Here is a 24,798-nt window from a genome sequence, read left to right as displayed (position 1 = left end):
TGTCCTGAAATACTGTTGTAATGCACTATTAATTATTCCATTTTCCCTTTCTCACAAGGTGCCAAATCGATCATCCAGGAATTTCCAGAGATCACAATATTAACTACAGAAGTTCATCCTGTTGCACCAACACACTTTGGACAGAAGTATTTTGGAACGGACTGACACATTTGGAAGAAACTGATATGGCTGTATGATATTACAAAATGTTTTTTTTTCTACGTTTTATTACTTGTAGTAGAGCTGGTTGAGGGCATATTTAAAAATCTTCTTCTTGGCCAAGGGTGGGGGGAAAACATTTGACCTATATTACTTCTAGTTGGTTACTGCATGACCACAGAATCAGATGCAGTAACATAGCACCCTGAATCATTACAGACTGAAATCATCTAAATGTTGTGCTTGTATAAATCGCTACACTTTCTCCTTTAACTTATTTATTCTTCTATAGCCTGTTCTGTGGCTTTTTTTGCAAGAGCAAAATAAAACTAAATCATTGAAGCATGTACTAATATTGTTAATGCATACATCACTCCAGTCTTTGGATGTTGGCCAATAACTGAAGATGTAACTTTGAATTTTTTTTGTTCTCTATGGATTGATTTCAAAAGGCATGCAAAGCCTTCTGCTGAAAAGATCTGGGCTGCCCCAAACAACACCTCCTAAGATAAGGGCACAGAACCCAGAGAATCCCTTTTTTTGCTCAGATAAAGAACATTCCCCCCTCCAAAGCAGCAGTCTCAATTGAAGTTGAGTAAGGCTTCCAGAGCTAGAATGTTTTTCCTGAGCATGGGCTAAGTTACAAGAAATAACCAATCACGAGTATAATTAATAAATTAGCCAAAAACGGTTTTAATGCACTCCTTGCCTGCAGTACAGTATAAACCATGCAGGCTCTCTAGTATAAACAATAATACAAAATAACAAAGCAACATGTACAGCATATTCAATTATATAAACCATATAAACACTTTGAAAGTGCTAGTGAAACGCCAAGCATTCATATTAAAGAGAATGTTTGTTAGACAGTAAAAATGAGTATATTGAAAGCTTTAGTAAAAACCATTTGATATCCAAAGTCTCAATGCCAGCAACAGCAGTAAACTCCTGAACCTGACTAAACATTCCACATGTTGTCAGTAGACTGTTAGCAACATTCACTGGAAAACATTTACTTCCTATTAATTTAAGGAATGAATTAGTATTAAACAACATAGCTCTGATGTGTCATGTCCTCAGCTGAACACAACAGCACTGATTTAATGCAAAATTTGCAGACACAAAATACTTACTTATAAATACCAACACTAGGTCCTGTTTTTATGTAAAAGCAACCGAATGCGGTAATATATTAATAAAATGGAATCTCTGTTAACATTTCCAATAATTTAAGTTACTGGCAAAGTGCCCACTAAAAGCTAGTCTTCCTTGCTATGAAAAGTTCTTTACATTACAGTGGTTATCAGTGAAAAGGAAAAACAAAAGTCATTCTGACCCAGTCTAGGAGGTAGCATATTAGTTCCCAAACAAAGCTTTCTAATGCAAGCGCAACCGTTTCAGCTACTGTTCTGTTTAATGGAAGTTTTCTTGCCAAATCCAAACCCAGCAATGAACACCGAGTGAAACCAACTTGGTTTACTTTGAAGCGAGGCAAAACTCTCAATACAGCTGAACTCTAACATACAAGAGGTTTGTCATTAACTAATCCTAAGATTTAGTTCATATTTGAAGGGCCCATTTTAAAAAAATAAACATGAATGAGTCTCTTTCTCAGCTGAAAAATACCTGGAGAAAAAAATTATAAAATAATTTCTGTTTTGCATGCTTCCAGCAAGAAAGGAAGCTGCAGTAGAAGCTTCCTTTTCAAACACCGCAGTTTGGAGTTACTCTGGAATGGCTGTTTCCATCATCAGTAAGTACAGCAGAGGCCCACAGGTGAACATAACCATTGCAAAAGAATTCCCCCACACGGCGCCAACGCGCAACAGACACCAGGTTCCACCCACCTCTTCACACAAGGTCTTTTATGACACTAGTCATAAAATTTTATCTCCTTCTCACCAGAGGCCGCGTCTGCAGCACCACGCCAGGTGGCCCCTTACATAAGCAGGATATTAGATGCTTATATGAGAATTTACATCTCTTTCTTACATACACGCCAGAAGCACCAGGATCCTCTGGGAAAGGGGAGAAACAATACAGCAACACTTTCAAGAATCCACAGGATTTCATTTCAGCTTATAAAGGAAAGAGATGAGAAGGTGCCGCACATGCAATTTTTCATTTTAGAAAGCGGGCAGGGAGGACAAAGGTATTTTTTTCCATGCTTCCTGTGGGATTTAGCCTCAAAAATTTAGAGTCCAGTAAGTACTGAAATACCAAGACTCCCATCAAGTAAAATACCTCTATGTTATATGAGCTGTTTGGTACTAGTATCTGATAGGAGACTGTGTCTTCTTAAGCACAATTGGAATAAGAAAAAAAATATATATATATATAACCCTTATGATTTTTTGACAGTGGCTGCTGTGATCCACTTAAAGTTTTACAAATGCTGTTGTATTTACAAATGCTATTTTTCTTCTGTTGATAGAAAAAAAAAGCCACGAAGGCGTAACAGACTTATAGATTTGTATTTGAAATATAAACTTATGTTTTATTTCACAAAGTTTACATTCCAAACTGAAGCTCGAAAGCAAAGAAACATGATTTTTAGGAAGAAGATAAAAGGAACATGGAAAGTTGGCTCCCACTGCTTTGAGCAAAGAAAGCTGTCTAAATGGTAAGAATCACAAACCCGGACCTGACAAATGTTAAGTTTAGTTACAAATAAAATACATAGTATAACTCTTTAAAATGGCACCTACTCACCTTCTTAGTCTCCAAAGAAAATAGCACAAACAGTTGAAACCTGATACATTTTAACTGCATATTCAGGAGGAAGAGCACAAAGCGAGAAGTAAAAAGGACAGTAAGAATAAAAATGTGTAACAGCAGGTATGAGCTCGATGGTAACCAGCAGAGAAGCAAATAAAACATTAAGCAGGAAGCGTACACGGGCAGTGCCACAACGCTGCAATGCTCATCACTGCCAACCTGTTGGACAGACCATTGCTTTTAATGCAAAATGCCACTCTACCATGCAAATGCTTTAATTGACAGTTTCAAAATGAGTTTATTTTTGCAAGTGTTCTGTAACAAAACGGCAGCTGATATAATTGGAAAAATATCAATAAAATCAAGGTATTTTCAAGTACTATGGATCAATTTCAAAAATTTGTACCACGGGGGCACTGAAATGTAAATGTAACCCTTTGAGTTAGTTACTTCTGGCTTAATAAACAAGGGCAATGGTACCTCCTTAACCTGCTAATTCAACATGTCCATGAACTAGCAGCTATGCAAACAGTAAATCTGTTCTGCTGGCTTAACAGCTACGCTAGAGGCAGCTGCTCCCTGAATACGGCTTACAAAATCTTCCTTTACATCTAACCATGGGGAGGGAGGAAGAAAAGGTTTTTTTTTTCCCTGATGCTTTACATTCATATTGTGCTACAGACTTTATGCGTTAGGTTTGGTAACTAACACTAAGTTGTGCTTTCAGTCCACATCAGAATACAGAATTTAAAAAGTATAATTGCGATAGATTTTGCTGAATCTTACTTCTAATTAGTTCCAGGAAGTTAACATTCATTACTTCTAGGCTAAAAGAAAACTTCCCAGTCCGTATCAGTTACAGTGCAGTACGCACACTAGTAGAGCCCATTAAAAAAGTACAGTACTATTCCCCGTTTAAAGGGATACAACTCGATTCTACTCCAAAAACACGACACCAACGCAGCAAGAGACAAACAAAACAAACCTCAGTGCAGCGATGCCTATCCACGCCCTGGTTCCTCGCCCAGCCTCACTGGCAGAAAGTCGGACCGTCGCGAGACAGTCCCGAGGCACCAACATGATGTTCTCGCTACCTCCTGAGTGCCGCGTGCCTGAACGCCAGCGGGAGAGAAGGGGGAGAGGCAAGGAGGCGGTCGTTAGCCGTGAATTATTTTGGAGCATTAACCCAAGACAAAAGGGGTGAGAGCGCGTGGCAGTATCGCACCGAAACGCGGTGAAAAGGGAATTCCTTCTTTCACACGGTGGCGTCCACTTGGAGAAGGTGCTGAGAGCACGCGAAAGACAGCGCGAAGGACAGGAAACATCTTGCAAAACGACCAAACACGAACAGCAACCGGACGGGCACGGCTGGATGTGCTGTACACAGGCCCTGATTTAAGCTAACAGAAACCACCGCCGCGTTCGACACTTTGCAACGGGCCTGACGACTGCTCGCTGGAGCCGCACGCAGCGTTTGGGGGCCCTGTTCCGGCTCCCGCACCCTCGCGGGCACGGGCACGGCCACGGCGGCAGCCGGCACCGCGCCGCCCCGCCACGAGCGCGTAGGTCTGGCCCGAGCTGCTTAGCCAGGGGAAACGCTCCTGGCCCCGGGGGCGAGGCCGAGCGCGACGTCGCCACGCTGCTTCCAGGCGGGAGCGCAGCGCACGCAGCCTCGCAAACGCTGCCGCCACCCAGCCGAGGAAGCTCCGCAACGGAGCTTCGCGCCTCGGCCGCCGGCTGCACCGACGGTGTTGGGGCGCGACCGAACGGGCGGGTGGAGCGAGGCGGCGACGACGGCAGCTTCCCAGGACGAGCCCCTCGGGCCTCCTCCGAGCGCGGCACCACCCGGGAGACCGCGCCGGTCAGGGCGGAGACCGATTCGCCCCCTTGAAGGGCTGAAGAACTGCGAGTTGGAAGAAGCTCGCGCACACCTGGCTGAACACTTGATCCGTTTTGTTACCTACAGCAACGATTACAGAACTAGTCGGAGTAATCTCTGTTTTCCAGGGCGTTTACCCAGCATATTTGACAGAACATTACGCATACGCAACTTTCTTTCAGAAGCAAAGAAAACCAAAAGCCAATCTAAAAAGTAAACAGAAGCTCAGCTTTAAAACCACAACTATTAGGTGCTGCAGTCAAAATACTGCTTTTACGCTGACTAGATTTCTAGCTGGCAGTCTTCTCAAAGGCCTGAAAGACTAACCGAAATAGCTGCATCCTCCCTAGTAGGTCATCTGAAATTATGTTGCAATTGTTCGTTGTTTCTGCCTGGACAAGAGTTTGTTATAACCAGGTAAGGCTGAGCTGCTTTTAAGGAAAAAGGAAAATCAGCTCTAACTAGTCACAAGGGAAGTGACTTGATAGCAGTAAGCAAGCTAAGGAAAGTACGTGGAAACATTTAAAGCTATTTCCAAACGCAAGCATTATCATAAAGATATTTGTTTTAATAATACATTTTTGTCTTCAGTTGTAGTTATGTTACGGACGAACTAACGAACAGTGTTGCAGCTGGACAGCGAACAAGGACCACATCTGCAGCTCTTTTAGGCGGTTCTGCTGCTGCCACAGTTTGGCAAATAAATGACGCTGAAAGAATGAAATAGCCCTAAAACAGAACCAGATTCAGAAAGGATGCAAGAAAACTCCTGCAACTCCGCATGCCTTCAGACACAGCTCTGATAGTCCTAGCCTAAAAATATCCCTAAGCTGACAGAACGAAACAGAAAGCTGCCAAATTATCTTCCTGTTTTATACAGTAGAAACGTAGAGTTCGAGACCTTAGCATTTTAAAAGGCGCAAATAACAGTTGGTGCTAAATTCCTATGATTTCCTATTACATTTAACTGCCATCTTCCTCTAAAGACCCCCCGCTGAAATATGTTTTGCCAGAAAACGAAGTGATTAATTCTACTGCCCTCCTTCACCAAACACAACTTAAGATCTAGCAACAGATTTATATTAGAAACGAGGGTTTAGATTTGCTAGGAAAAACAGTTTCAGCAGTCAACAGCTGTTCGATTGCAGAGCCATCAAACAGAAGTGGCTGAAGCGCCATCAGCAGGAACGTGCGGAGAGCGTCCGGCAACCCTCCGAGGAAAAGGGTGAATAACCTACATTGACACTGGGAAAACACACCCCATCTCTTACGATTTAAATTTTAGCAAAAAGACATTCTACAGAGCGTATTGCCTGCTCTGCTCCTAGGTGCAGAGATTAGAGACGGACATATAAAATGTCTGCCTAAAAGGCATCGTTTATATCAGATAATTAAATGTCTGCTCTTACGGACAGAAAATCTCTGCACAGCTCCTTTGCCTCATTAATGTCCTACCAGCGGAGATACCGGTAGCTGCAGCAGAGTAAACAGAGGTAAAAAGATCCAGTATGTAGCCAAGGCCTTTGTCACGGAACGGATACTTATCCGGTAATTTCTCATGACATGCACAACTGCTGCAGAGTCACTGTCAACACAAAGGGGCAACAAAAAAACATAAAAACTGGAGAGAAAATGGTAGGTGCAACAAATGATCTGAAAGGCAGTATATTAATACTTCAAGCATGTATCTAATTCAAACATGAGTGATGGAGTTGCCAGATCTGAACCGTGCAGATAAAAAAAAGGACTCAGATCTAGAAAACTGCATATGACACAGATGCAAATTCTCAGTTCCATGCTGCAGAATAAAAATACTGGTGCTTTCCTTTGACTGCAAATGGAGTCAAATAAATAGAAAAAATCTGATCACCTCTTGGTGTTGAAAAAAAAATCTTTATAACACTAGTCAATACATTTACTTAGGAAGAAGTCTGACCTAATTCAGGACATCAGTCATTGTCTCTTCAGCGTTATGGGACTAAAACCACCTTTGTGAAAGGTAAGCTCCAAATGCTAGTGCTGGAGCCAAAATATTTAGTGCACATTTCCAACTCATCCATTTCAAACTAACACCTTTCCTTCTGACTCCATAAATACAAACATTCCCATCAAACACTGATCCTGGGGTAAGGTGATAATGCTCTAATTGCTATGCAAATTCTGTCAGTTTAGCCCTAACCCTAGGGATTAATGCAAACTGCACTGTCTAAAATACCCTTAGAATTTTAGGTACCTGCAAGTAGGATTCATCTTCAAGGGCACCATAACTCAAAATCTAAGACAACGACACCCTCCCGGAAAAAAGCACCAACGGCCACAATATTCTTGAATCTTGATACTGGCAATATGACTAACTATTTCATTTCCATACACAGCTGCATATGTATATGCATGTTCAGCACTTTTGCATTCAACACACACACATCCAACTACCAATTTAGTCCCAAATTTACGCAAGTCTGTCTCTTATTGAGTTGAACTTACTCAGATAGGACTTTAAACACTTATTAGAAAACGCCACTTGTCAGAGAAGATTGGAGAATCAGTCTCTAAATAAATAGGTTTCCCAAGAATATTATGGCTTGGAAGAATTCTGAGAGCTTGAGTCCCTGATGTTTGCAAAACGAAAAGGCCTTTGGAAATGCACTCGCATCAATATTTTTTCACCTATTTTGAATAAAAAATATATATTATTTATAAAATAAAGAGAGCAGGCCAAAGAAGATTGGCCAGATTCACTCTATAAAACTGTTCTGTTCACTCCATAACTTAAACTTATAAAGCCTTGAAACATCTGTGTAGCAGGATTTCTGGAGAAGCACTCTAGAATGCAGATTCCAATCAGATGATACTTCATGATGTTTTCTCATCTTGAAGAGTCATTTTTTTTCCAACCCTTAAAACTGAAGTCCATGAAAAGAGAAGGCTCCTGAGAGGGAAGCTGAAATTTAAAGAAAGAAAAACATGCAACTGTAAGCACCGATCTTATGAGCTATAATATATGGCTATATAACCTTGACTTTGACTTTTGACTGATTTTAAAGCCAGGTACAATGACAGGGAAAACGCTGCTTTTTCATTCCCTGGGTAGAAAGGCATTCTATATTTTTCACCAGTTATCAACAGCAGACACATTCTGGGGTTTTCTTCTCAGCAGAAGAAAATAGAATCACATCTAAAACATGCAAGAAGCCCATTTATGAAAATCTTGCACTGCTTTACTTATGTGGAGAACCAGGCAGTGGATTACAGTTCTTTCACATACAATTTAGAGTTTCTTGACATCCAGAGCAAATTAAGGGGCAAACAGTATCTGATTAGTCCATCTCCTACAAGGGGGAGAGCAGAGGACACCCCTCGAATCTTGATCAGTGATACTTCACTGTACAATTCTTTTATGGAGACTGAGGACACAGCCTGCAGCTTATTGCAACGGTGAGTGTGGGGGTTCCTCCCCACTATTATGAAAGTCAGAGCAGGTTGTGTATCAGTGAACAATCTGGTATGCATCATCTTCCCCAAGCCATGTGTCATGCGCTGCTGCACTCGTTTGTCCAGGGTGAAGGACAACCAGATAAAAGTAATGGCTGACAGGATATTGCAAATCCCTTTCGTTTACTCCCAGTCGCATGCAGCAGGCAGCACGGCTGTTCTCATCTTCAATTTCTTTCGAGACCGTATCTCCACCTTCCCACACCTTCCACGAATCACAGGCCAGATTTTCATTCTTATAATTGTAGAACTTAGTGGCAAGAACCACGGTTGCCACATCCACCAGAGGAGCTGCAGGGTTTATTTCCTCCCCAACAAACTGTGCCTTTCAGCTTCGGGTAAACTGAGCGAGCATCTGGCCCAGGGCTTTTGGACAGCCACTGTTCTCAAGCCACATATTTCTGAGTAAGAGGTAGCACCACTGGCAAAATACTATCATGTACAGTTGCATCAACATGCACTCTGCTGAGAGTATCTCTGTCCTTCAGCTGGCTCATGAGTCGAGCTGGCAGACCAGCACCACAGCTCCACCGCTTGCAAAGCCACTGTGAAGGTCTGCACTCTGCAGTCCTGCCTTCAGTATGACTCTGCCCAAGTGCTGAGGGATAAACTGCTGTTAAAGCCAAAATCTGTCCAAAGTTATCCACCTACCAAATTCCCTGCAGAGCTCCTGCTTTTAAGATAACCAAGAAAGAAATACTGACCTTTCTGAACAAGCTTTGTACTGTTGCATTTTCAAATCACTGTGTCTCTCTTTCTATGGCAAGAGATGAAGCTTCATTGGAATCTATACAATGAAAAAGAAAGTAGAGATAAGTACGTCTGTTCCTCTCACTAAGAATACCTTCTTCACTAAGTGTAGGAGTGTGTTTTTAAGAATCACTCCAAATAAAAATAGGCAACCACTTGTCAGAGCTAACTGAACACCACTTTTCAAACAGATTACTTTATTGTTGGCTTTATTTCATAAGCATGTCACAAGCTTTAAAGCCACCATGACAAATCAAGATCTTTCCATTTTAATGGAACATTTCAGGCCTCTCTAAGCTAGAAAATTATACTGCTTTCCTTCTATTGTATGCAATAGAATCTGAAAACTCTACTTAGAGTGCTTCATTTGCTGATGCTTTAGGAGAAAGAAAAGCAGTGGTGAGAAAACAAGCTAGAGTAAAACAGCATCAATTGTGTCTGCAATGCACTTTCCCCAAACCCTTCTGAGAGATGGAAGTGAGAGTACCAAAGCTTAATGTAGCAGGAAATCATGTTCTCTGACTACAGCTTCGTTGACACAGCAGTAGTAAAGATACATGGCAATACATTTATTCCTAAATATTTTCACTTGCAAAATAAAAACCTCCTGTTTCTATGAAAATACACAGTTTCAGTCCAAATCCCAGAAAATAAATGGCAGAGCAGGTCAGACTCAAGCCGTATATAAGCAGCCTAGAAATTTCTACTTTAAACCTATGAAGAAAGGTTGAGGGAGTTGCGCTTGTTTAATCCGGTGAACAGGAGGCTCAAGGGTGATCTAATCGCAGTCTGCAACTGCTCGCAGGGCAGCTGCAAAGACAGCAGAGCCAAACTCTACCTGATAGTGCCAGACAGGGAATGACAGCCACTAGCTGCCGCTTCTGGCCATTTTTTTACTAGGAGGGCCGTGCAGCCCAGAGAGGTTGTGGAATCTCCATCCTGGGGGGCAGCAGAGACTCGGCCAGACAAATCCACAGCTGCTCTGATCTAGTGCTGGCAGCAGCTCCGCTTCAAGCGGGAGGTTGCTCTAGACACCTCCGGACACCCTTTCTAACCAACTTTTATTTTTGTGACCCTATGAACTACAAAAGGGGTCTGTTTAAAAAGACCAGCACCCTGAAAGTAGCTCGTATGGAATGGAAATAACATCCAGCTAATCGTAAACCACATTTTCTGCTCTGTAAAACTGTATTATTACAGTAACTAATAGCTAAGAATCTCAAAGCAATTTATACGCATAAATATCTTCATAGCCTCAGAGGTAGGCATGTATCATGTTACATCTCTCCCCATCTGCAAAGCAAAACATACCTAAGTGAAACAAGCTGTCCTATGTTAAAAAAAAAAAAAAAAAAAAAAAAAAAAATCTGTTGAAGAAACAGGAGCAAGATCCAATTGCTCTGTAGATTTCTTATACTGATCTTGCGCTGTTCAGTTTTAAAATCCAGAGCTGGCTGTGTAATACATGAGAGTTAAAAAGATTGAGCAGAATGTCAAAAATCAGCTTGCCACAGAACTTACTCTCCTTTTCTCCACCTGAGTTTTCTCTATGAAAGCAACAAAAGAAAAATAAAAAGCAAACAGTCCTCCTCTCTCCCCCACCAAAAATCCCCCCCAACCATACATCCAAAACAACTAGATTTGCCTAGGTCTCTGGTTTCCTTACTACGGATATGAGGAACGACTGCTATTTTCATTATCAGGTCATTTTCATTATATATTATCATAGACATCTGTTTTGTCATGCAAGCTATAACACACGTTTTCCAATGGGAACTTCCAGAGAACTGCCCTTTATTCTGTGTATCTTCAGGAAAGCCTAAAATCTGCATGTCCAAGGGAACATAAAAGGACCTGTTGGCTCTGGGCCACTAGTCTCACTGAAATTTCACTGCCTGCCGCTGTTTTAGGGAAGACCTTTTTTGATCTAATCAGTTTAGTAGCTACAGGTCTGGTAGACATACAAAACCATACTGATTTTAGTAAATTTATCTAGCAATAGATTTAGCTGAACTGACACAGGTTTCTGCCATAGGTTCTCCACATTGATTTAAAACTGATCAAAGTCAGTTATTGATGCAGGGTTTAGCATTGATTTAAACTTAACCTTTTTCTGACAGATGCTATTAAATACTAAAATCATGCCTTAAAAAACAGAGATGCAAACCTCGTCTTTTATCTCAGTTTACTGAATTCCCAAGTCTGCCACTGGACTGTCTGAGCAATCTCTGCTCATTTCAGACTTTTAAGTAGCTTTTAAAATTTCTTGATAGACAGAAATTTAATTCCTACAATCATAACAGATGACTTCTCTACTCAAAGGACCGCTATGCCAAATTAGCTGATATCTCAGGACGTGGAACTCCTTTAATTAGGCTCCTAACAAGTACACTTGCTTGGTTCACTAGTTACAGTAACCTGAGAATTAATTATGCTTTCATCACTCTTTAAGGGGAAAATGTCAGTGAGATTATCATATTTCTTTTAAAGGGGACATATCTGCTAAATCATGATGTAGTAAAGTTGCTGTCAACGTTATTGTTCCTATAAATTATGACAATATCCTTGCTCCACAGAAAAAACGTGAGTCCTTGCTTAATTTAGTGACAAGATTTCTGAATTCTCAAACACAGTGACCAGAGATTCTGACATTAACCCTGATATTCTGCTATATGTTGTATTCTCCAAAGACCAAAGCTGCGAGCGAGATAAATATGTGAGAAAGCCCCCTCCGGTTCAAGAGGAGAAAAACAATGGCAATGAATTATCAGGCTAATTTTGGATGTGTCTAACAAAAGCAGTCAAATAACAGATATATAAAGTCTTTCCTAAGAGGATGTCCATAGCATAAAAGTGTATTTATATTTCAAAAAAAAAAAAAAAAAAAATCACCAAACCTATTGTGCAAACATCCTGAATCACCTGTAGTTGTTCTCAGCATGTATATGTCTTTTACAGATTAGACAGAGAATACCTAGGCAAGAATCAAAACTAAGTGAATAACTTCTGTGTTCTTGTACCAAAGCAGAACAAACTAAATATAAAATAGCTTCCTAAACTCTGCATACAGGTGTTTACATGCACACTTGCATAACTCTCAGAGAATAAATATGTTTTTTTTTAAAAAAACTTAGTCTTTCTATTTTTGCAGCCACAACTTCAGGTCTCCAGTAAATGTGCAGCACATAATAGCATTTATGTACCAATTCACTTCATCTGTGGAAATTTCAATTTCTCTTTGCAACTTGTAAGTAACAACCTCTCAGTCCATTTATCTGCAAGTATAAAGCTATGATTTTAAAATAAAGAAAAAAAGAAAAAGAAAAGGTCAACTTCAAAGAAGGGCTTATTTTTAGTCTGTATTCATCAATCAAGTCAGAGCTGCCCAGTGTTTTAGCCAGCTCTTGTAATTCATCCATTAGTCACTGTAGGTCAAGAGACAACTAATTTCTTTTTATGTTACCTTACCATGTGGCTCTTCATCTATTCCATCATCTTCCCACTGCTCTTCATTTGCTAGGAGAGGATTCTGAGCTTCGCACAAAGCTCTCATTGGGAAAAAATGCCCATCTCCCTGACTACACGGAAAAAGGCAGAGAAAAATATTGTAAAAAGCAGCAAGTTGTTCTGAAGGATGACAATCAAGTTTGACCCTTGTTTTAGCTTTCATCTTCATACATACAGTTTTGCCTGCCTGTATTTCCAATGTTTACTTAAAAATATTTTTAAGATTTGAAAAAATACTGAGTTTATTTTTGTGGAAGCTAAGATACAAAGTTTTACTACAAAGTAGTTTTGATCCTGAATTCCTGCAAACTGTTTGGAGAATAGGAAGTTACAGTCCAAATAAATTAATTTTCAGCAGAACTCAAATGTGCCTTAGTCAAGTTATTTGGAAACAGCAAGAAAAAGTTTAATTAAAGACAGCTAGAAAGATGGGGAAACTGACAAAATCTACTATATCTGTTTTACCTATTTATACCATGGATTTTACTTATGTGTTTGAACCACACCCAACAGAAAATGGCCCCAGTCTTACTCAAATGATACTGAAATACAAATAAAAGACTCACTTTGCAAAATGCACTTTGCAAAAACCTAAAATTCCTATAGCCATTTTTGCTTTACTATTGCCAAAATATAAGGGTGTGTGTGTGAGAGACAGACAGACAGACAGACACACACACACAGAGAGAGAGAGAGAGAGACTGGATATCAAACAAGCACTTGAGAGTAAGTTCAAATTTATGCAATGTAAACTAGTAAAGTTAAAAAGAGGATGTTTTAGTTCGGTCTACACCAAACTGTATTCCCTAACATCCAGCAGCATAGACAGAATTACTGTGAACTTAGCTGAAGTACCTTTTTCCTCTGATGATTTCTTTTCACCCAAGGAAAATAACTTGGGCATTTCGCCTAAGATCAGTATACGTGCTGGTAACGTGTCTCCGACCAGCACTTCGGCCTCACCTTTAATCAACAGAAAGGCTCTCTGTGCTAACCTTTTCCCCTTGAACTACCTTTAAGAGTGGAAGGGAGATGGCAGTGGTGATGCAGTTAGGTCTTGGACTTGTACACTGCAAATATATAGCTATTTCAAAAGATTGTGAATTGCTGGGCTAGCAAGTTATTCTACATTGTGTCCAATTACTAAAGGAGTTTAACTTGAGTGTACTTTCCTATTGGCCTACTAGGGGACAAAACAACATTTTCCCCTGAGATTTAAGCAATATAAATTCTGTTTCAGCCATAGGAGTCCAACAGATGAAGAACCCAGCATGTTTCAAGTGAACGCCCATCCACACATGCACTACAGAAGTCCAGAAAAAACAACATTCTGTATAATGCATCTATACCACAAAAAACTTCTGCTTCCAGACTTCTTGTGAACCAGATTAACACATATGGCATTCACTGGTGCAATTACAATGATGTACAGTAGCAGTTAGCTAAGCCACATAAACACAGATGTAACACACTCATTCAGCCATTCAGAAGTCAGTCTCTCCAGTTAATTGTATCAGCTTTTAGCACTGACTTGATTATTACTTACCTAGAGACAACAGGTAGTAACCAGAGCTTTTTTTCTTCTCCAAACACTTGCTGAAGGTTCTTTACGAAGCCTAGATTGAATCCATTTTTATCTGGGCCATTTTGAAACACTGGAGCTGAGAAAGCCTCTACAGATAGATGCAATTTCAGTGAAAAAATAAGAAAATTAATGTTAAATACACTGAAACAGAATCGTACATCCTAAGATGGCTGCAACATACACAACATGATCTGCCATACTATGAATTAGCATTACAAACATACAAAGTGTGAAAATAATACACTTTTGAAAGCCTGTAAATACTTCTGTAACTTTCAAACTGAAAGTAGGAATTTGTTCTCACAAATGAACCATATGGAATAAACACAAACCCAATTAAAAGCACTTAAAAAAAATTTTTGCAGAGAAGAGTTTAAGGAACTTTGCATAAGACTCATGTTAAAACTCTGTGGGAACACAGTGACACTACAAATTTCTGACTAGAAAAACTGCAGAATAAATATTTTTTTTTCAAAGCATATTTCAGAAGTGGCACTGGAGATTTGAATTGCCTCATTCATTAATAATATAATGAATAAGCATTAGGAACAAACATATGCAGACAGACCCTCTGTTACAGTGAGAAATAAAATTAAGAGAATAAAGAGAGGGGAGAAGAACCTCAAGTGCACTAGAAACAGTTTTATCTACCTTCTAAGCTGCTGCAGAGGTCTGATGTTTTGGGCTAGATGAGCTCCAGTGCCCCTTGAAATGAGTTTTAAAGTTAGTAATTTTATAAAATCTGAGTATCTGCTCAAAACTCTTGTTACTGTTTTGTTACAAAACTTCATTATCCAATCAAGCTTTAGAAGTTGAATTACCACTATCTGAAGAAGGAAATAGAAATCACTCCCCCAAATTCACAGCGTTTCAGATTCTCAGCTCACTGGTTTAATTTTACAGACCTAATTTCTTTGCCTTCATCAGTGAAGATGGACACTGTTTTTTCACAATCTTACTGAGCTGTTTTAGGATGCACTCCAGCATATGAGCATGAACAACCATATTATTAAAAAGCCACAGTGATTCTACAGCAAGTGTAGTTACACTTATGCACAACATCTGCATAACTGGACCCTTAAACTTCAAGGCTCCGGTTTCCCTAACAAGGTTTTCATCACATCAGCTGATAAATGCAACTCATTTGAACTGAAATTCCTGCAGTGTTGTGCAAAAATCTTTTAATTCTCCCTGCCCTCATAAGCCAGCTGGAATATCTAGAAGTAGAACACAAAGGTCTTTTTTCTTACAGCACTGCTTTTCGGTGCATACACACCCAATCTTACCTAAAGTAGATCTGTTTCTACTGACAAGCCAACAGTGATAGCCGAACAAAAACATCAGGCTTACGAAAAACATGACCGCCACAAAGAGAAGGAAAAGGATATGAAATTTGGAACGTCCATTAGTCAGCTCACCCTGAAAAGAACAGCGCACAGAACAACTGATAAGGACAAATAAAAGCAGAAAATTCTTTGTTCCTAGAAAAACAAAAGCATCCTCTAAAACTCCTACTTTGAGTTCTCAAACTTGTGCACACAAAAATCATACCTTACTACAAAAAGTGGGAAAAGACAAAAGAAGACATGTTTTGGCTTGTTCTCCCTGCTGTATCGCAAGCAGAAAGAGTGGGGTTTTGCTATCAATTTTTTGCATGGAACAGAGCCAGCAGGATCATAGTTTCCCACCTGGATCCAGGAAGCACATCCTATACTCACAGTAAAACTGTCAGGTACAAGCTCTTTGAAACCCTGTTTACATTCTGCTGAGCTTCCTTTAATTTTCACTCTTTCCTGTACATGTATTAAAATACTGCTCTTTTTCAGGGAAGCGTGTCTTCTTTTGCAAGATAGCCTTAAGATTTTCCACTAGCAAGCAGGTGTATTCAGATCTGAGTGTAGCTGGTTTGGAAAAGAGTAAAAGCCAAGCAAGGTCTTACAGGTCATTTCCTTCTACAGTCGGACAGGTAAATGCCAGAGATGCTTGTAAGCATACACCTACAGACAGGCTGTAGATGTGGGGACTCAAATCAAAAAGTTACTTCTTAGCCTTTATGCATCCCACATATGTAAGCACACAGATAGAGTCCTGTGCCTTTCTCAGTATGAAAAAGAATTCCTGCTAGTATCCTATGAGTATCTCAGGAGGCATCTTACTTCAGTGATTAGCCATTAACCCCCCCCCCCCAAATTAATAAATTAATGCACAGCAAAGTTACTTAAATATAGTCATATAGAGTTAGCAGCACAGCAGACAAAAACCTACAGACACAAAGCCCAGTTTCATAATAGAACTGTCAGTTGGCATTGCTTGCATATAAATTATAATCGGTAACTGAATAAGTAGCATGCTGTATTTCAGTCAACTTTTATATTAAAAAAGGCATCATCCACATATTAGAAAATGAACAAGGTTTTTTAAAAATGACATATTGTTATGTAAATATGTACAAGTCAGTGGCAGGATGTTATACTTTGATATCAAAACAGAGAAGTGAACTTATAATCTTCAAGAAAATAAGCTTTTGGAAACCATCAGGTAGAGTAACAATATGGTAGTTACCCCGGGGTCTGCACTCTGTGCCTTCCCTTATTTGCTCTCTCCCTAAGCACAAGAGACCTAATCCAAAAGATAGCAGTATAGAGAAAGTTGAAAAAAACAACATAAAAGAAAACCACCCACCTACAATTAATGGTTTCCTGTAATACAACTGAAACACGTAGGTGGTATTCTTGCAACCACTTTAAAAGTGTCAAATGTTGACAGTTGAGAATTTCTACTTAGAAGACAATTTCTTCCCTAATCATTAGTTTTTTTGTTTTTTTGTTTTTTTTTTTTTTTTAGTAAGGAGATATGACCACCAATGACAGTTGAATTTGGAGTTGGGAAAATTAACCACAGTTAAGACCAAGAGCCCGACCTAATTCAGGCTGTTTATCCCAATATATCACCCCTGACTTCATCGTATGACTCATGATATACCCTTACATATATTGAAAAATTACCAAAACATTTTTTTAAATACCAATCTGCATCTCTCTTTCAGTGAGGTGTGTCTTCTTTTGAATGACATTTGAATTTTCCAAAATTAAGAAACTCGTGATTAGTTTCAAATAATTATGATACACATGCTGGTCAATAGATTTGTACAAAAAAACGACGTAACTTCTTTTCCAGGAGCTAAGTCTATGAAATCCCTGAGGTCTATTTTCTCCTCAGTCTGTGCATCTCAGACATATAATGGGAGTTACACTCACATCTGAGCTCAGAAAAAAAACATCATAGGACAAAGGTAGCCCCTCAGCTGATTTAAAAATGAAAGAGTGACTAACCCCCAACGAGACTCCCAGGATACGAAAAAGTAACCAGATTCCACAACTTACTGTCCAATACTTAATGAAATACTTGAAGACTGTGGCAGCAATATACAAGCAATACAACAAAGAATAGGCTAAGAAGAGTAGAAAGAATTTGTAGTTAGAAAATCCAATGCAGTTATTCACCCTAGAGAATAAAAGCAAAGTTGAAATCAGGATATGTACAGCACACAGTTACAAAGACAATGAATATCTCTCTCTCTTTTTTTTTTTTTTTTTTTTTTTTTTTTTTTAAACTTAAGGCTCTTGATTATACAACACAATTTCTTCAATAAATACCTCCCCTTAGTGGTCAAAATGAAATATAACTCAACTCTTCACTTTTTGCTTTTCACCTGATGGCTAATAATGCCAAGTAAAACCACAGTTCATATTTTTGCAATCCATTTTAAAGTTTGTACCACAGGTAAATTTGTCACTGCAGCATGGTTTAATTACTTGTGTCTGTTTCTGGTCTGCAAATGCAATCAGATCCATGATTTCTATTTTACTTTGACTGTTTGGAAAACTCAAGAAAACAGATTCACCATTGCAATACATGGAGTTGTTTGTATACAAAATCTATCAACCTGCTATTTGATTATAATTCTCCAAGCATAGAACAACTCCAAAGAGGTACAAGGGAATGCAGAAAATATAGTAGGCACAACATTCGCCTCAGAATTCAGGTTTGAAAAACCTTCTAAATTTAAGAATACTTGGGAGGTTCAGGTGGGCATACGTCTGCGTTGCTTGCAATTTCTGAAATCTTCCTTTTAAGAAAAGGAGGATTTTAAGAGATTCAGGGGCAGTAATTCTCAAAGTATAAGCTTTAATTCATCCATGCACCAGTCTACTTATCATGCACAAGTGGCAGGCATCATTTTAGAAACAAACTGCATGCAAATATTATTGTTGAAAGCAACCACTAACTGCATGCTCAAATGATTATATATCCAAATTTAAAGGCTAAGTTGAGGTCTCTTTAAAATTTGAATAATAATCAACGACCGAATTAGTATTTGCATTTTAAATTATGTCAAAATAATAGCTTTCTATGCATAGCTAATTGAACAAATATACGAATAATCTGCCTCTCAAAAACATCAAATGTTTCAGGCACTTTCAAACTATGTTTATTTTATAAACTTCCCAGCACAGAGAGAGGTATGGTCTAAAATGAAAGAGGCATACTGACAATATTCTATGGAGAAAAGGCAGTTAAACAGTCTCTATTTTCAAAAAATTACAAACCAGTATCTAGGACATACCACGGACAGTGATGATCCATTTTTAGCACACATCTGCAAAAGGACAAAAAAAAATTGTATCTGATACTTAACTGCCAACTGCAGATCAACAGCAAAAGTGTCTAGTATTTTTGGCAGATTTCTATAATAGAAAGTTAAGATGATACTTTTCTATAATGATAGAAAGTTAAGATGATACTATCTCCTTGAATTCTTTAAGGTAGGTATAATTTTAAGATACTTCTTACTTTTTAAGATCTTACAATGTCCTTGGTACTATTCAAGATAAAAGGACATGAAGATTATTCCTGTCCTAGAGGGCTTAAAACTTACATCACAGGTGTTACTGTAATAGTTTTTTTTTTTTTTTTTTTTTTTTTTTAGGGCAAATCAATAAAAACCCAAACAAAACAAAAAAGCCCTCCTCAAAATACTAGTTTTAACCTGCTAAAGTAGTCAGCTAATATTTCACTAGATGGCACACTTTCCATCAACCTAACACTCATATCTGTGGGTGCGGGAACTGCAAACACTGTAGGGCTACAAATAGCAGAAGTGCAAATGCTAATGCTGTCACACAGGTTCATGCGCTGGTGGCTGTTACTGCGCTGGTGGCTGTTACTGAAACAGAGGCACCTGAGCACCTTTACTTGTGGAAAAGTATGTGAAGAACAAGCTCATTCACATATCATTCACCGTTACTTTACAGTGACTATACTCACTTCAGTGGGAAACAATCCATTAACTTACATAGCACAAACAGAACAGTGGTGACAACGATCAGGTTTTATTAGCTGGCATCTATCACAGAATCGAATACCTGAAATTAAAGAAATATTAATACTGAGTAAAGTGCTCTTTCCTCGCTTGTTAGTTAACATTCTGCTCATTTCATAACCATTTATATCTCTCTTCTCTATCACTTTAAAAGATGGTGTATTGCAGTTGATTTCTGCTGGCAGGTCATCATCAGATAAGCAATGCTTATTATTCCCTTAAGAACTTGCAGATGCAGGAGACAATCCTCACTTTAAGCATACAATCAGCTTAAAAGTGGTTAAAAAAAAAAAAAAAAAAGTTATACACTTCCCTCTGGCTTCCACATTTACTCAGACTTTAAATACACTCCATTTGCATAATTGCCTATATAGCCGTTCTTTGCTTCAGAATCCTTTGGCTTTTTGAATAAAAATGAACAGGTCAGGACCTCCACTCTGAACATGGATTACCTTTAAGCTTTGAAAAGAGTTCAGTATGCATTTAACCACAGAACAAGGTCAAAAAAATCTGTTATAGAATTACGTCCCGCAACCCTAAGCTAAACTCCACTTTAAGTAAAAATTACTACAGATGTTGGTTATTATATTATATTACTAAATGCAGACAATGTAAGTTGGCTTTTGAACTGTAAATATAAAACGGTGACGTATCGCTGCTCAAAGCCAGCACCTGATACTCCACTGAAGGTGACTGAAGTATTCAAGGCTGCATGCTTTTCCCAAATATAAAGCCTGAGAGAGGAAGCATCAAAATTCTTAGCACAAGAGCTCTCCAGTGTATGCAGTGGCACTGGGAAGGCTCTGCTGGTCTGCAGTATAATCTGGATAGCTAACATATGCCACTTAGCCTGCTTGATTAGGTTTAGAGAAACAAAGTCCTTTGCTCAGCTGACCTCCATTCCCCGTTCTTGTGTACACTGGCAACTTCCTTGCAATTTCGGCAAGAATTTGCCTCTGCACCTCTGGCCTTTCTTCATTTTCATAGCGCTCTTTGTCAGCATAGGACATATGGTACTAGAAGCAGAAGTCAAGAGAAAACCAGTTACTCATGCAGCAGAGAGAAATGTTTCAAACACTCTGTTTGGGAACACTTTTATCGCCCACTCCTTATATCATACAAGATTAATCTGATGTGAAAATGTGTTTTGTTAAGGAGACACAAAGAGAGACAGCAAGTACTGGACAGGCAGAATACATCAACAAAAAATGCAAAAGTGAATTTGAGATCACAAAATGTAACATATTAGATGTGCTGCTACTACTGTTGTTTTGCACAACTATTTTCCATGAATAACATACCTGAAATGTTATTCAAATTCTTCTCTTGTGAGCAAGAATCTGTTTCCAACTATAGTTTCCTATTTCTAAACCTTTCCTAATAAAAGTGAAACAGTGTATTTTTTGTCACAGTGAACCCCAGTTTCTCTTCACTGTGGTACATTGTTGTATTTATCTTTTACAATGCTCGTGACCAGAACAGTGCAGGAGCACAGGTGTGCCTACATACCTCACTACACACATACCTAGCACCAAATTAAAAACTGTAGGCTACGCACATTGCCACAGTCCTTACTCTCACAGTCATGCAACATCAGAATCTTAGCATGTTTAAAATGAAAATGATTCTTCTTTATCACAAAGACAAAGCTGACAAATGAAACAAGCTTAGCTACTATAAAAACACCTATTCAAATCCACAAAGAGCTCCCAGCAGAGCAGGTAATGCTAGAGTTTGAGGGAAACTGAACATTCACGTATGTGCCACAGCGATCTGGGGGATAGCTGGCTCAGGATATGAGAAACCCCACTACTATTACAAATATATCTGTTTCTGTCTATGCTGTGACATCTTCAATGGAGAGTGAAACCCAAAAGTTAACGTCCTTACTCATAAGACTCCAGTACGGTTAGGATGAGTAAGGTCAGGCTTGGCTCACAACTTGTTAAATGCTTGGAGGTCAAAGACACTGTAAATAAGTAAGTTAGCTAATAATCATAAATGCCATTATATGCAGCATTAAAAATCCTATTTTCTCCTGGAACACCTGAAAAGGCAGTTTTAAAAGTCAACACCGCGTCTGACTCTTGGGGGAGTCATAGGATTCTCAGAATGGTAAGCTGCTCTCTTTTTGAGTGAAAACTAGGTCATTTTCTTTCTCTTTAGGAAATCAGGTCAGTTGTCCAGATCTACAAATTGCAGGATTTTTGAGTTCTTTCTTTAGCATCCCTGCTTCCATTCTGCACTGGATGAAAAGTGCTTGGACTCCTACCTTTTTATCTGGCTGCACTGGCAGAGTAAAAATAGACTTCCAATATGTCCACACGAAGAGTACGAAGAGAATATGGAATATTGTAAGATAGGCCACTAAAACAAAAAAAAAAAAAAAAAGAAGAAGAAGAAAGAGAACTTGCATTCTTGATAGGCATAACTGCAATCTTTCACAATGACAGTAAAAAAAAGGCCAACAAGTATTACAATACAGTTAATGGTAAAAGGATGAGTAGAATTTCAGAAATCTGTGGCTGCAGTTAGGCGTTACCTTCTCATATGCCTCCCCCTCCTCCACCTGATCCAATTCTACTGGTAAATAAGAGCACAGCCATAAGAGTTCACCCCACAGGGGGAGTGACAACACAGCACCACTGGAGGGATGCGATTCCTTCCTTTTCCCCATATGCTAGACGTGGACAAACCAGAACTGGCTGGTGCCAAGCAGGAAAAAAGTCAGTACTGCACTACTTGGGAATCTCTAGGTGTTGGGTTCATTTGCTGTTGAACACAACTAGAATCACAGTACAATTACACTGTCAGTGCATTGTCCACACAATGCCCTGCATTCTTTACCACTCAGGAGACTTTAAAAAATAACATGCTCCAGCAGAGCTTTACATAACCAGGAGAAAAAAAATCAAATTTCTTGTTAAACATCTTTTAGATTTGCCACAGTTCACCTAATAAAACAGTAAAACATCTCTCAAAGTAAGCAAAACCAGTCTTCTGATTACTGAGAAAGAACAGTAATCCACTAGATGCAACATGAGCACATGAACTCTAACATGTCTCACAGTAATTTCATTTCAATATGCAAACTTTATTTCAAAGCCTTTGGGCACGAGCAAAACATACAATGGTTCAGAAAGCCAACAGAAAATCTCCTTCAGCTACACAATCTGATTGTTATTTTCTTAAAACTCAAGACTCAATTAAATAAGATCATAGAGGTATGAGACAGTCTTATTTAAACATGGTGTTTAATCATAATAACAACACTTTTCCTATTCCCTATTTCCTTTAAACTTCAAATTCTAGCAAACTAAGATTAAAACAATTACTACTGCTGGAAACAGTCTAAAATCCAAACACCTCTTAACTTCTCAGGTAAACTGGGAGAAAATTTAATTGGCATAAATGCCAAACACAGGTTTGACACTCTGGTGAGATGGCAAATGATGCAATGTGGTTCACAAGATTGCGATGGATTGTGGGAATGATCATGTGAATCAATAATAATACATTATTATGCTCCTACGTTTGAGATGTTATTCTCCTACTAAATATAGGTATAGCTCAGTCATTTTTAAAATATTATTTAAGGAGAAAAATCTTGCAACACGTTAAATTTTGTTGATAGAATGATATACCAGCATGTTAGAGGGAGATGGAAAGGCATCAACAGATTTGGCAAGTATTTTTTTTTTTGTTGTTGTTTTGTTTTTCCTGCTGAATAATCATTAACAACATGCTTTCTATGTTCTTTGAAGCTCTTCTTTGTAAGAGTTTCAAATACTAGGAGAGCTCTCTTGCACAAACAGAATTTCCTTGATGCAGCAACCTGGAGGATCTTTTAAAGGCTCAGCTGGCACTGGTTTTCATGGGACAATCCACCAGCTGAAACCAGCTAGAACTTCTTCATTGCCAGGAACAGGAAATGAAGATAGAGAGGCCATCTGTACTACTCAAATGTCTCCAGGGCATTTTCAGGGAAGAGGAGGAGGAATAGGAAAATTGCCACCAACTCCTTTACTTAGGGCATGACTGGGGCCTTTCAACAACGCACTGGTGGGAACTAGCTAATCAAGCAGCTCTGCTTCTCTGCCTGATTTGTTCAGTAACCTCACGATACCGGGACCTCAGAACAACGTCTATTAGTGCGTACTACTGAATGAATCTGAAAAGTGCTCGAGACAGAAAAGTTTGCCCTAACTCATCTGTGCTCATGACTCAAAGTTATCACCACTTGATGAATGGTTACTGGTCAATGGAAACAGATGTAAAATTTTTGGAATAGTGTCTCTTTTACAAAAAAAGCTTACAAACAGCTTTCACTGAAAGTACCAAGAGCACACGGATCACAGAAGAGATTTGGTCTTTTCTGTTTAGCTTATAAAAGCAGCTTTGGACGCTTAGAAAGCAAGAAAATGTCTGTGGGCATATACAGATAAACATATATAGGGTTTTGGGGAAGAGAAGGGATCACAGCCTTTTAACATTCTTCTGCTTATTACTGAGACTGAACAGGGGCATTTCCCAAAACATCCAAAAGCATTTCTAACAATACATGCCGTATACTTCATGATGATGTGCAGATACAGGAAGAAAACACTGAAAGAGTAAGTTAGCTTAGCAGGATTGTGGGAAAACCTATTTTTTTTTCCAAATTATTTATGCTTTGTTCTGTTCTTGAGAACAGAAGCTACAGTGAAAATACAAAGGTGATTCTCAACGGGCATTTATTTTAACTAGAACATTTGTGAACCTTTCTACACCAGGATTAAACGCCAAATTGTAAATGAAACTCCCATACCTTTTTCCACAGGGTTGCTCAGAGTCACTGAAAAAGAGAAAACACATGCTTATGGCGCAAACACGATTCCCACAGCAGTTTTTGCGACAAATGACACTCCTAATTTTACACACGCTTTCTAAGGAAGAAGTTAAGCCTCGCAGCAGCAGGCGAGCGCGCAGCCCCGTCGAGCGGGCACGTCCGTGACCCCGCCGCGCTCGCCCTCGCTGCGGCCCGCACCCAGGGCCCGGCGGGACGGTCCCGGCTCCTCTCACAGCCGCCCGGCCGGCGCCTCCGCGCCCTGCACTAGCTCCGGGCGCCGCGGCGCGGCCCGGCCCGGCCCGGCCCGTCCCCGACCCCACGGGAGCCGCTCGCGCCGCGCCCCGCCGCCGGCCCGGCCCGGCCCCGCGCTCACCCAGGCACAGCTCGCACACGTAGGCGTAGTAGGACCAGAGCACCACGAGGGCGATGATGGCGACGGGCACCCAGGCGAACGCCCGCTGGCAGCACCGCAGCCCCCGCGACAGGGCCATGCCGCG

General features: G+C 39.6%; 2 protein-coding genes across 5 annotated transcripts in view; one reads left to right on the top strand and one right to left on the bottom strand.

Moving 5' to 3' along the window:
• The window catches only part of UPRT (uracil phosphoribosyltransferase homolog), a 21,757-nt gene extending 18,501 nt beyond the window's left edge, over positions 1–3,256 (top strand). The window contains exon 7 of the mRNA XM_062584317.1: positions 59–3,256. Coding sequence (XP_062440301.1) covers positions 59–165 — 107 coding nt within the window. The 3' untranslated portion in view covers positions 166–3,256. The remainder of the gene's footprint in view (positions 1–58) is intronic.
• ZDHHC15 (zinc finger DHHC-type palmitoyltransferase 15) lies at positions 829–24,798 on the bottom strand. 4 transcript variants are annotated; one of them, XM_062584313.1, is made up of 12 exons: positions 24,675–24,798; positions 24,281–24,307; positions 21,746–21,840; positions 20,369–20,489; positions 19,447–19,516; positions 18,718–18,750; positions 17,423–17,594; positions 15,377–15,509; positions 14,052–14,178; positions 12,467–12,576; positions 8,953–9,035; positions 829–7,697 (listed from the first exon to the last, which is right to left on the bottom strand). In XM_062584313.1, exons 1-11 carry the CDS (start codon positions 24,790–24,792, stop codon positions 8,989–8,991), a joined length of 1,053 nt encoding a protein of 350 aa, XP_062440297.1. In that variant the 5' UTR covers positions 24,793–24,798; the 3' UTR covers positions 829–7,697; positions 8,953–8,988. The 4 variants fall into 4 exon arrangements, with proteins under 4 accessions (XP_062440297.1, XP_062440299.1, XP_062440298.1 ...); XM_062584315.1 differs by having other exon boundaries at positions 17,474–17,594; XM_062584314.1 differs by lacking the exon at positions 18,718–18,750.

Source organism: Rhea pennata, chromosome 11 (assembly GCF_028389875.1).
Source record: "Rhea pennata isolate bPtePen1 chromosome 11, bPtePen1.pri, whole genome shotgun sequence".
NCBI lineage: Eukaryota > Metazoa > Chordata > Aves > Rheiformes > Rheidae > Rhea > Rhea pennata.
Note: the sequence above shows the minus strand (reverse complement) of the source record. Positions and strands in the feature narration are given on the sequence as shown.